The following is a 13,557-nucleotide window of genomic DNA, read 5'->3' as shown; positions in this document are numbered from 1 at the left end:
TTTACAAGCATTTAAGAGCAGTTGGAGGCCAGGGAAGAAGAGTTGTATGGCGTTGAAGCTCGTCTGGAGGTAGCTAACACAGTGTCCAAAGAAGGGCCAGAAGTATACAGAATGGTGTCGTCTGCATAGAGGTGGATCAGAGTTTCACCAACAGCAAGAGCGACATCATTGATGTATATAGAGAAGAGAGTCGGCCCGAGAATTGAACCCTGTGGCACCCCCATAGAGACTGCCAGAGGTCCGGACAACAGGCCCTCCGATTTGACACACTGAACTCTGTTTGAGAAGTAGTTGGTGAACCAAGCGAGGCAATCATTTGAGAAACCAAGGCTGTTGAGTCTGCCGATAAGAATGTGGTGATTGACAGAGTCGAAAGCCTTGGCCAGGTCGATGAATACCGCTACACAGTCTTGTCTCTTATCGATGGAGGTTATGATATCGTTTAGGACCTTGAGCGTGGCTGAGGTGCACCCATGACCAGGTCGGAAACCAGATTGCATAGCGGAGATGGTACGGTGGGATTCGAAATGTTCAGTGATCTGTTTGTTAACTTGGCTTTCAAAGACCTTAGAAAGGCAGGGTAGGATAGATATAGGTCTGTAGCAGTTTTGGTCTAGTGTGTCTCCCCCTTTGAAGAGGGGGATGACCGCGGTAGCTTGCCAATCTTCTGGGATCTCAGACAATACGAAAGAGAGGTTGAACAGGCTAGTAATAGGGGATGCAACAATTTCGGCGGATAATTTTAAAAAGAGATGGTCCAGATTGTCTAGCCCAGCTGATTTGTAGGGGTCCAGATTTTGCAGCTCTTTCAGAACATCAGCTATCTGGATTTGGGTGAAGGAGAAATGGGAGAGGCTTGGGCAAGTTGCTGTGGGGGGTGCAGGCCTGTTGACCGGGGTAGGGGTAGCCAGGTGAAAGCATGGCCAGCCGTAGAGAAATTCTTATTGAAATTCTCAATTATCGTGGATTTATCAGTGGTGACAGTGTTTCCTAGCCTCAGTGCAGTGGGCAGCTGAGAGGAGGTGCTCTTATTCTCCATGGACTTTACAGTGTCCCAGAACGTTTTGGAGTTCCTCTCTCTCTCTCTCTCTCTCTCTCTCTCTCTCTCTCTCTCTCTCTCTCTCTCTCTCTCTCTCTCTCTCTCTCTCTCTCTCTCTCTCTCTCTCTCTCTCTCTCTCTCTCTCTCTCTCTCTCTCTCTCTCTCTCTCTCTCTCTCTCTCTGAAAGTAATGGCCACTTTTCAGTTCATGATTTGAGTATGAATTCATCACTTGAACTGATTGGATTAGAATGGCATGAACTAAATTCCCTCTGCAAATGTTTCTATTTCTGTTCGTTTACTTGTTGTTTGTTTACGTGTGGTTGCTTTAAGGAAGGGCTGCGGGCCGAGACAAGTGCTTGCCTGCTAGACAGACCTCAGGTTCTCTCTTTCTCTTGTACTCTGTGTCCCTCTATCTCTCTCTCACACACACCTCTCTCACACACACACAATCCCTCTCTCTTTGTGCCTCTCTTTCTCCACTACTGTTCTCCCCTCGCGTGACTCGTTTGAACATGAGTTGTAGCTCATTAGAAAAGTGGAATAGTAAATGATTTGACTGACTGGGGCGCTCCACGTACACTGCTCTGCTTCACTGTCAAAGACTCAGCACAAGCCTGTGTGTGTGTGTTCAGTAATTGTGACTGATAGGACTGCGGCGCGTGTGTGTGTGTGTGTGCATTTCTTTGTTCTACAATAATAGTCTTAGGTTTCAATGTTTTAAGAGGCGTAGATACAGATGTAGGATCTTAATTTGATCACACTCCTGCAAAGCAGGAGATGCTAACTTGTGGTGCAGGAGATGCTAACTTGTGGTGTATTCAAAGTTTAAAAAGGCTTCTAAAGTTTGTAATTTTCACTTTAAAAGGTAATATTTATCAACCCGAAAAATGTATTAACCCCTGCAAAAAAAAATCCATTAATTAGAATCCACATAATAATTCACATTTCCTGTTTCTGCAGGATTATTTTCCTGCTGTAGCAAACTGGCTCAAATGAAGATCCTACATCTCTATTGGGGAATTGAGAGTTGCATTACATTTAAAAGGTTATATCCACATAACCATCGATAACCATTACTGTCTATGACCATCAGCAGGCTGTTAGCCACCCTACCAGCTTAGTGGAGTGCCACTAGCAAAGTCAGTGTAGTCAGCTCAGCTTTCCCCTTTGAGACCGTGTCTCTGCCTCGATCTAGGTTGATCAAAACAAAACATGGCGGTGTTCGCTTTAGCAATCTCACTGGAATAAAGACCTCCTCCATTCCTGTCATTATTGAAAGAGATTGTGATATCTCACATCTCAAAATAGGGTTACTTAATGTTAAATACCTCACTTCCAAGGCAGTCGTCGTCAATGAACTAATCACTGATCATAATCTTGATGTGATTGGCCTGACTGAAACATGGCTCAAGCCTGATGAATTTACTCTGTTAAATGAGGCCTCTCCTCCTGGTTACACTAGTGACCATATCCCCCGCGCATCCCGCAAAGGTGGAGGTGTTGCTAACATTTATGTCAGAAAATTTCAATTGACTAAAAAAATAAATGACTGCGTTTTTGTCTTTTGAGCTTCTAGTCATGAAATCTATGCAGCCTCCTCAATCACTTTTTATAGGTACTGTTTACAGGCCTCCTGGGCCGTATACAGCGTTCCTCACAGAGTTCCCAGAATTCTTATAGGACCTTTTAGTCATGGCAGATTATATTCAAATTTTTGGTGACATCAATATTCACATGGAAAAGTCCACAGACCCATTCTAAAAGGCTTTCGGAGACATCATCGACTCAATGGGTTTTGTTCAACATGTCTCCGGACCTACTCACTGCCACAGTCATACTCTGGACCTAGTTTTGTCCCGTGGAATAAATATTGTGGATCCTCATAATCCTGGACTATCGGACCACCATTTTATTACGTTTGCAATCGCAACAAATAATCTACTCAGACCCCAACCAAGGATCATCAAAAGCCGTGCTATAAATTCTCGGACAACCCAAAGTTTCCTAGATGCCCTTCCAGACTCCCTTCACCTACCCAAGGAAGTCGGAGTACAAAAATTTGTTAACCACCTAACTGAGGAACTTAATTTAACCTTGCTTAATACCCTAGATGCAGTCAATATGCATCTTAGTTTACAATGTTTAACAGGTATTGGGTCGATATTGGTTGAATTAAGGGTTACATTACATTTTAAATGTTATATCCACATAACTATCAATAAGATTAACTGGGTATAACCATCAACTGTAATTTCACACTCTTCCCTCTGCAGATATTTTTGAAGATATTTCCTGTGATTTGTGAGTCAGCCAAGGCAATCAAGAGAAAATATGCTTCGCTCCTTCTTGGCTCGTTCTTTTGCTGTCAACACCTGCTGTTTCTGTGAACAATACTTCTCAGTTTGGAAAATCACAAAAGCACGGCAGTGGTTAGTCATCTCGGCAGCGAGAGAGAGAGAAAGAGAGAGCGAGAGGGTAGGTTTTTGGACCGGAGAGAGAGAGAGACAAACAGAGAAAGAGATTGAGATAGACAGAGCGTATACAAAGAGTTGGCTTGGATGTCGGAATGATAATAACAAATGTGTTGTATTGAAGTCATTTCAGCCTTTCAGCCATCTTGGCAGCATGTAGCCTTCGTCTGATAACAGCTAGGCATTATGTGAATACTTCCACTGACGGGGCGTTTTTCTGTGACATTACAGCGGCATCATCCACTGCCAACAATGATCTACGTCACATCAGTCGCCAGCAGGACATTCTCTAGGCCTGTTCTCTGTGGGGAGAATGTGTGTGTGTGTGTGTGTGTGCGAGCGTGTGTGTGTGTGTGCGAGCGTGTGTGCGTGCGAGCGTGTGTGTGCGTGTGTGTGTGTGAGCATCATAATTATTCTCTCTCCACCATGGCATAAATGATTGGCAGCTCCAGTGACAATAGACTTTGAAATTCACATTCTAACCTCCAACAGTTGCCATTATCTTCCTTCTCCTATTGTTGTTGTGTTCAGAGCTGAAACGGAAATATAAATGTTTAGAAAAGGTGGTTGGCCGCTTTTATATTGTTTGTGTGTGTGTGTGTGTGTGTGTGTGTGTGTGTGTGTGTGTGTGTGTGTGTGTGTGTGTGTGTGTGTGTGTGTGTGTGTGTGTGTGTGTGTGTGTGGGGTGGGGGTGGGGGGGGGGGGGATCTGAGCCTGTTTGTGTGTGTGTGGGGGGAGGGGGGGGTCTGTGCCTGTTTGTGTGTGTCGGGGGGGAGGGTCTGAGCCTGTGTGTGTGGGGGTGGGAGAGGGGTTGTCTGAGCCTGTTTGTGTGTGTGGGGGAAGGGGGGGGGGGGGGGGGGGGTTGTGCCTGTGTGTGTGTGTGTGGGGGGGGGGGGGGGTCTGAACCAGTTTGTGTGTGTGTGGGGGGAGGGGGGGGGGGGGGGGGGTCTGTGCCTGTTTGTGTGTGTGTGCTTCTTTGATTTTTCGTATTGTTCATTTTACTGGTATCAATTTACAAGAATAAATCCAGAAGATAGACTCTGTAGAAAATACTACTCTAGACCTCCTAGGGCCCAGAGATAAAATATACTGAACAAAAATATAAACACAACATGTAAAGTCAAATCAAATAACCCAGAAATTTTATTTCTCTCAAATTTTGGGAATTTCTCTCAAATTTTAATGAGCATTCCTACTCTGCCGAGATGATCCATCCACCTGACAAGTGTGGCATATCAGGAATCTGATTAAACAGCATTATCATTAGACAGGTGCACCTTGTGCTGAGAACAATTAAAGGCCACTCTAGAATGTGCCGGTTTGTCACACAACACAATGCCACAGATGTCTTAAGTTTTGAAGGAGTGTGCATTTGGCATGCTGACTGCAGGAATGTCCACCAGAGCTGTTGTCAGATAATTTGATGTTCATTTATCTATCATAACCCGCCTCTAACATCGTTTTAGAGAATTTGGCAGTAGGTCCAACCGACCTCACAACCACAGACCACGTGTAACCACGCCAGCCCAGGACCTCCACATCCAGCTTCCTCACCTGCAGGATCGTCTGAGACCGGCCACCCGGACAGCTGATGAAACTGAGGAGTTTTTCTGTCTGTAATAATGCCCTTTTGTGGGGAAAAACCCATTCCGATTGGCTGGGCATGGATCCCAAGTAGGTGGGCCTATGCTCTCCCAGGCCCACCCATGGCTGTGCCCCTGCCCAGTCATGAGAAATCCATAGAGAGGGGACCTAATTAATTTAATTTGACTGATTTCCTTATATGAACTGTAACTAAGTAAAATCGTTGAAATTGTTGCATGTTGCATTTATACTTTTGTTCGGAGTACATCCTTCGTTCACCTGAACAACTTCAATATACTTATTTTAGCTTAACACGATCTCCAACTCAGTCCTTTGTTCCACTTCATAACTTTTCATACCATCTCATAGCAACCTCTTTCATTATTTAATATAGACCTCATAGTCCAGCATTAGATATGACTTCAAAGGCGCGCATTGTGTAGCCTAGGCTACGTGTGCGTCCCAAAATGGCACCCTGTCCCCTATGTAGTGCACTACTTTTAACCAGAGCCAGGGCCCTGGTCAAACGGAGTGCACTATATTTGGAATAGAGTGCCATTTTGGGACGGAACCGTCGGCAACCTCCACTCTCTTTCGCCGTTGCCATGGCGTCAACAGTTGCGTAAGCTACAGGTGTTGGTACTTTTCTCTTTCTCTCCGCTCTTCCTCTCCCCCTGTGTATTTCTGGAGGACGAAGAGAAAGAAATACGCCCCCTTGACGTTTCTTAAGTTTCCTCAGTAATTACACAGAAGGGCATATGATTATTGTCCATTGTCTTCCACGGTAGTAAGTTGTACTTGAATGTGTCTATCTGTATGAAATGTTGCCCCCTCCACGGGGAGAGAGATGGGAGCCGAGGACAAGGTTTGAGTGATGTCTGTTAAGTAGCAGGTAGATTGTGTGTGCTATAATGCAATGCTACTTCCACATTGGCATTTTCTGTTCCGGTGTATTTTCATTGTTGACCAATGACATAGTTTGCAATTAGAGGCATTTGCGTCACACTGATTGTCACTCTGCTTGCTTTGTTTTTGGCTGCGAGCTGACAATACTTGTCAGGGACAAATACATTTCTGGTCTTGTCGTTTGTTCTCTATTTTTTATTTTCTCCTGCTTTTGGGGTTCCCTGTACTATCAATTATTACATGGGTTGTTCTAAGCTAGTAGAGAACTAGGTGGGGTGGAGTGGGGGGGGGGCATCCAATGCAACAACAAAACAATATATCTTTGCGGGTACGTGAACATCGACTGTAGGGGAAAAGTGGTCTGGAGGAGTGAGTGCATTCATTTGCTCCAAGTTAGCTTCACCTAATGAACCTCTCCCCGGCTGTAAACTTACATTACTTCTGATGTTTGTTCCACAAATGTCAGCGAATGTCAGAGAAATGTCAGCGAGGGCACGCTTTATACTGCTGTACGTGTGTGTGTGTGTGTGTGTGTGTGTGTGTGTGTGTGTGTGTGTGTGTGTGTGTGTGTGTGTGTGTGTGTGTGTGTGTGTGTGTGTGTGTGTGTGTGTGTGTGTGTGTGTGTGTGTGTGTGTGTGTGTGTGTGTGTGTGTGTGTGTCCGTCCGTGTGTGTGTGTGTCCGTCCGTGACTGTGTGTGTGCAGTCTGTCTGAACTCATCCACACTGCAAAGGACACGTGTCTGTTGGTTTCGTTCCAGGAGTTTGTAAAGGCCTACATGTATTTTTGGCAGTCACAACGACATTTCAAAATAAATGCTTTACTTTGATAACTCTTCTTGCAGTGTTGGAAGAGCCACTCATTTAGGCTTCTTGCAATGCAGATGATAAAATGTGTTTCTTGTTCATTTGATAATATTAGAAATATTCCTAATTTAGGCTAGTATTGCACCAGCCAGAGGCACTGGACCCCCCACAAGCCCCAGCTGGCAACATTGAACATTGAGTGTTGTTTAGCTTCACGTCCCCATGGCAATGGCAGCCCTCCTCCCTCCTCCGTCCCCCTCCATCCTTCTGCTGTGGACTCTATCGACCCCAAATAACCCCAGTGAGTCAGATCCCCTACTGACAATAGTATCGTCTATAGAAGGAGGCCTCTACACAAGCATATGTCAGCGTTTAGACTCTTCCTCAGTGCGTGTGTATGTGTGTGTGTGTGTGTGTGTGTGTGTGTGTGTGTGTGTGTGTGTGTGTGTGTGTGTGTGTGTGTGTGCGTGTGCGCACGGCCACGCCCGCCTCTGTGTATAGCGTGGTAGTACTCATCGAAGTTCTAGGTAGCTTATTATAACCAATTAGGCTATGTGAGCTTCAATGGATAGTTATGTAAATTCAACTCTTTTTTTAGTTTTACACATTTGAACTTTCAGACGTAATGTGCAGTAATTTGTTAATAGAACCGATTTGAATTAGACCTCATTTAAATGTGAGTGGTACTTCTCACCTCGCCTCAGATATATACTCCTAAGGGTTTTTTTCAATGGTGATCATTGGAATTCCACTTAGTTCCGTACTCACCTCAGCCAAACTGCTGCTCTTTCTCTCTCTGCTGTGTGAGGGAGAAGGCTTCCACCGTGGACAGCTCCTCTCTCTCTCTCTCACTTTTTCTTTTCATTCTTTCTTTCTTTCTCTCTCATTCTCTCGCATTCTCTCTCTCATTCTCTCGCATTCTCTCTCTCTCTCTCGCATTCTCTCTCTCTCTCTCGCATTCTCTCTCTCTCTCTCGCATTCTCTCTCTCTCTCTCTCTCTCTCTCTCTCTCTCTCTCTATGTATATATATATATATATATATATATAATGATATTTCCAAATGGATCCTTGCCTGTGTCCCCTTCTTTAATCAGAGACTCACCTGCATATATTAGCCATGCTCTTGAAAGCCACTGCTCAAACTTTGTGCCCACATATGTTTTTAGTAATCAGAATCCCACTCGCTCGCTCTCGGTCCCGCCGAATGGAATGGTAGAGACTGAGAGACAAATCTAGGCCAACGCACTCGTCTGAATGACAATCAGGTTTGAAGGCAGGAGGCAAAACAGTGCGAGGGTGTCCCTGAATCACAGTCAAGCCTCAATAAAACACTTCAACATGAAAGAATCAGAGTTTCAGACTCTTCCGTTCTAGTTGACATGGAAGTGTCTTTAGTGTGAATCTTTTAACTGCTGATGGGTGGAGATCACAGGAGGTTGGTGGCACCTTAATTGGGGAGAATGGGCTCGTGGTGATGAGGCGGAACGGTATGAAATAGATCAAATACATGGCTCTGTTCCAGACGTTATTATGAGCTGTCCTCCCCTCAGCAGCCTCCTTGGGTGGAGATGAGAGTGGTGTAGTAACCCTTTAAACCAATCAGTGGGCTTTTGCCAGTTTTTTTTGGTAATTTAAAATATACTTTTTTCACTAAAGTAGTGCACTGGCCCTTTACTTGTGTTAGCAGACTGACATAGACCTCTGTAGTGTGGGCAACAATTTATGTTCTGCGTCTTGCTTTGTCAAAAAAAGGTAGTTGTATAATTAACAACAGTATCTTGCAGGATTCAATGGTTTGGGATTGTAAGAGTTGTTGCCCTGTCATTCTAATGGCGTCCAGAAAGAACAAAACCCTGTCCTCAAACATTTACATCAAAAGGTGCAAAGTTAAACATCAAATTAAATCTTTTTTTTCTCTCTCGATTTAATAGCATGGAAAACAACCACTTTTTCTGCTGTTTTAATTTACCATCCTTACAAACCACTCAATGTAAATGTACATTACTTTATTGTACATAAGCTGCTCATCATTGTACCGGTACACTTTCCATCACCATGAAGAAAAACAATGAACAATAGTCCGCCATGAGAGGTGACTGTATAGTTCCCTTAAGGAAAAGCACCTTTAGTAAATCCGCTTTCTCTGTGAGAGCTTCCCATGTCTGGAATACACTGCCATCAGACACACATAACTGCACCACATATCACACTTTCACAAAATGCATGGCTAAAGGTCAATCAGATTTGTGAACATTATCCCTAGCTGTGTATTGCCGCTTTCCATGTTGTCTGTTGTCTGTAGCTTGTGAGGTGTGGAAACACTTTGTTGCTTTTATGAATTTTGTCTTGCTGCTTTTTGTTCTATGTTGCTCTGTCTGTATGCTATGTCTTTCTGTATGCTACGTCTTGCTTGTCCTATGTTCCTCTGTCTGTATGCTACGTCTTGCTTGTCCTATGTTCCTCTGTCTGTATGCTACGTCTTGCTTGTCCTATGTTGCTCTGCGTGTGCTCACTGCTCAATGATTGTCTATATTGTAATTGTTTTTAATAACCTGCCCAGGGACTGCGGTTGTAAAATTAGCCGGCTGGCTAAAACCGGCACTTTTACTGAAACGTTGATTAATGTGCACTGTCCCTGTAAAAAATACAATAAACTCAAACTCAATACAGTAATTGAGTACATTGAGACTTCAAGTGGCTTGTGCGGTGATGACGTGGCTCAGTTGGTAGAGCAAGGTGCTTGCAATGCTAGGGTTGTGGGTTCGATTCCCATGGAGGGAAATGTATGCACACACTACTGTACACTGCTCTGGATAAGAGTCTACTCGAATGGAAATGGAATAAATAGACCATTTCAGTTATCACATAGAAATAAGTACTATTTGCAAAGTACCTCAAACTAGACAACATATGTCAAGCAAGTGTTTTCTATATTCCACAGATATCCGTTGTGCTGTTTTGTACAGATAATTATCAGACTCAAGTTATAAATACACAAAAGTATTCCACTGGGTCTGCTAGTCCTGTCTTCAGCGCGGGCAATTTTTGTTTGTTGCTAAATCGCAGCACCCCCCATCCCAAAACGACTTCCCGCGGCTATGGCAGAGACTCTCTGGTCCGTGCCCAGGATTGCAGATTGTCTGAACCAGGGTAGAGTTGATTTGTGTCTCTTTCAAGTGTGTTTTGAGGCGCTTGCCGCCATCTCACTAGTCTCCTCTGTCTGAAATTGGTTTATGTCTCTCCCCCATCAGAAAGGAAACATTAAGCTCTAAAGCAACTCCATCAAATTCCTCCATTAAGTTTAACACTCTCTAATGCATCCCTCTTTTAAACTACTGTTTATGGTGCATGAAGTGTCACTGCCTAGGCCTAGAGGGAGACATAAACGGGGCATTCTTTGAAATATGCCTCGCCACGGAAATTACAAGCTTATACAGACCCTCTCTCTCTCTCTCTCTCTCTCTCTCTCTCTCTCTCTCTCTCTCTCTCTCTCTCTCTGTCTCTGTCTCTGTCTCTGTCTCTGTCTCTGTCTCTCTCTCTCTCTCTCTCTCTCCAAATAAGTGTGTTCTTCTAACTTCTCTCTCTGTTTGTTCCTCCGCCAGAGACCATGACCACCGCTACGTCCCCCATCCTGTTGAAATGGGACCCCAAGAGTCTGGAGATCCGCACCCTGACCGTGGAGCGGCTGCTGGAGCCCCTGGTCACACAGGTAGGGACACGCAGCTTTAGCAGAGGCTGTGTTAGCTCACCGGGCTAACACAGTCGTCGGGGTACACGGAGGTGGGTCAGCGAACCGCGGTCGCATGATGAGTAACCGTGCTAACCATCAAAAGATAAAAGTTCTTCTTTCCAGAGAGGCATTCCCCAGAAACTAGGTTGCTTAGAAACCGCTTCTCTAAGAAGCTTTGATAAACCTGCAGCTTCCTGGCAGGCAGCGGGTAGGAGCATACACACACACATACACACTGTCCGTGTCTGTTTTGAAACTGCTAGACTTACTGTTTAACCTTGTACTTTCCTCTACAACCCCTTTACTCCAGCTTCCCCTTGAGAGTTTTGGAAGTATCGATTGTACTCTTCTTGCCATCTTCGGCCTGCCCCGTTGTATCAAGCGTCATTTCTGTTCTCTTTAATCTTCGCTGTTGAGTTTATTTCTGGGTTAGTGACGGATGGTTCTAGCATCCCCGGACGAACCAGAACCTGCAGCTTGTTGTGCTGTGTAGCAATTGGTTGCTTGTCAAACGACACTTCGTTTGTGGTCCTAGTGTGTATGTGCTGGTTGATTTGCGCTGATGATGGCAGGGACAGTTGAACGTCACCGGCAGTTCATTGGCTAACGTTGTATTGCAACCCCACTCCCCTGTCTAACACACACACGCACGTACACACACACACACACACACACACACACACACACACACACACACACACACACATACAGCCAGTGTTGCTAGTGCTTGGTCAGCAGAACGTGATGTGGCTGAGGGCTGTGCTTCCCACAGGAGCCCCCCCCCCCACTGGGAGGCACATGGCAGATACCACACTGATTGGAACAGAGATGTGTGTGTGTGTGTGTGTGTGTGTGTGTGTGTGTGTGTGTGTGTGTGTGTGTGTGTGTGTGTGTGTGTGTGTGTGTGTGTGTGTGTGTGTGTGTGTGTGTGTGTGTGTGTGTGTGTGTGTGTGTGTGTGTGTGTGAGTGAGACAGAGAGATAGAGATGCGAGTCAGCTTTTGTTTGTCTAGCCTATTTGTGGATGAGATCGACATTAGTGTGTGTTTACAAACACTGGGAGTGCCCCCTTTCTCTCTCTGCTGCGTGAGGGAGAAGGCTTCCACCGTGGACAGCTCCTCTCTCTCTCACTCTCTATCTCTCTCTCTCCTCTGTATACTGCCTCTTTCTCTCTCTGCTGTGTGAGGGAGAAGGCTTCCACCGTGGACAGCTCCTCTCTCTCTCTCTCTCTCTCTCCTCTGTAAACGGACTCCTTGTCTCTCCCATACTGCTCCGATTTAGACTGAGTCCAACATTGGAACAGCAGCCTGTTATTTCTCTTGCCTCGTCACCCAGCACTGGAGCTTTAAGCTTTCTATTTATTTGACTGAAGTTGCCTGGTCATGCAGCCTGCTGTTTCTCTTAGTAAGATAGCCTGGGTCCTTATACTGCACCTCAACAGTCTAGAATAAAATATGAAAATGTTATACTTCATTTATTACGTGACTAAATAGTTCCTGAAGGCAGCCGGTCTCCAAAGAGTGCAGCGGCGGGGGAAACGCTAAATCACAGCTCGAAGGGAGACAACAGGGAGATTTTGATTTTAAATAGATCAGAAAGAGGAGGGGAAACATCTACTCTAATACACAGCCTGTGTGATTGATTTGGTTCCTTTCAGGCACTTTTTTCCCCAATACGTTTCCTACTCTTCCGCCAGGCATGATATCATAAAAAAATAAATAAATGAAATGTGACCTTTTTCTTTGTCACGGCCAGTGACAACTATGTATCAAGCGGTTGTCTCATCTGTACCATGCCGTTTCAACGAGGAGAGGAAAGAGAGGAAAGAGAGGAAAGGGAGACCGAGGGAAAGAGAAGAGGGAGGAGTAAAGATGAGTAGCGGGGGAAGAAGTGAAGGAGTGTAAAGGAGAGATGAAATATTTTTTTGGGCTTGTATTGGCTGTGCAGGTGCCTACACAGACAGTAGATATATCAACGGGTGTACACAGCCTATTTTGGGTTGACAGTTTAGTGAGGAAGGCAGATGGATGTACTAGTTTCCATATTTGGGCTAGTTTAAGACCGTTTCCATGTTTGGGATAGTTTAGGGTCGTTACCATAATTGTTTATTAGCCTTCTTTACTGTAGCTGCATCAACAAAGGGATCTGAAATCACACTCAAGGCCTGTGAAATCAAGTGCTGCCAGAATTCCAACTTTGAGCTTTTTCAAATGTCACGGTCTCCAACAGAGATCAGTCGGTAGCAATTCTTAAAGCTTAACCAGTGATTCAACTTTAAAACTAATTCTGATTTAATCTTTTTGTCTGAGAGACTGCACGCACTTCACATTTGATTAACTTCGTCCGCTTGCAACTTCGACCTTCAAGAAACTCCGGTGTTGAAATTCAAGTGCCACTCGCCGTGTATTCACGCTCCCTTGACTCGAATGCATTCAATGATATTTTCCCTGGGCTTCAATCTCAGGCAGGTGAAGTTAAATGAATGACTGAAATCAATGCGTGAATGGATGGATGGACAGTGTCTTTGTGAATTGACTTAGAATGGCATTGACAGGGATGGGTTGGCTCAGCCTGTTGCTAGCTAGCGAGGAGCGCTAGTTGAATCAGAGAGAGCTAGTCACAGTCTCTCTCTCTCTCTGTCTCACACACACACACACACACACACACACACACACACACACACACACACACACACACACACACACACACACACACACACACACACACACACACACACACACACACACACACACACACACACACACACACACACACGTCAGGCTCATCTCTGTGGGTAACCAAGGGGTGCTGCCAGCCAGGACCACACAAGGATCCAAAAGGTTCACCTCCTCCTTGGCTAGCCGGGGGAAAGGCCAGGGGAAGTCACGCTTGAGCACCGATGCCCTTTTGTCCGCCTCAGCCGCCGTGGACGGGTCTGTTTCCTCTCTGAGGACGAGAGAGAGAAGTGTGTAATTGTGTGTGTGTGTGAGCGTGTATGTTGTGGGTGTGAGTTCACGCTCGTG

General features: G+C 45.2%; 1 protein-coding gene across 2 annotated transcripts in view; it reads left to right on the top strand.

Moving 5' to 3' along the window:
* Positions 1-13,557, top strand: part of LOC139566646 (catenin alpha-2) — a 756,349-nt gene that overhangs the window by 33,021 nt on the left and 709,771 nt on the right. For both annotated transcript variants that reach the window (XM_071387896.1, XM_071387897.1), the window contains exon 2: positions 10,409-10,515. In XM_071387896.1, coding sequence (XP_071243997.1) covers positions 10,414-10,515 — 102 coding nt within the window. In that variant the 5' untranslated portion in view covers positions 10,409-10,413. The remainder of the gene's footprint in view (positions 1-10,408; positions 10,516-13,557) is intronic.

The sequence above is a fragment of the Salvelinus alpinus genome, chromosome 39 (assembly GCF_045679555.1).
Source record: "Salvelinus alpinus chromosome 39, SLU_Salpinus.1, whole genome shotgun sequence".
NCBI lineage: Eukaryota > Metazoa > Chordata > Actinopteri > Salmoniformes > Salmonidae > Salvelinus > Salvelinus alpinus.
This window is presented reverse-complemented; position numbering and strand designations above follow the sequence as displayed.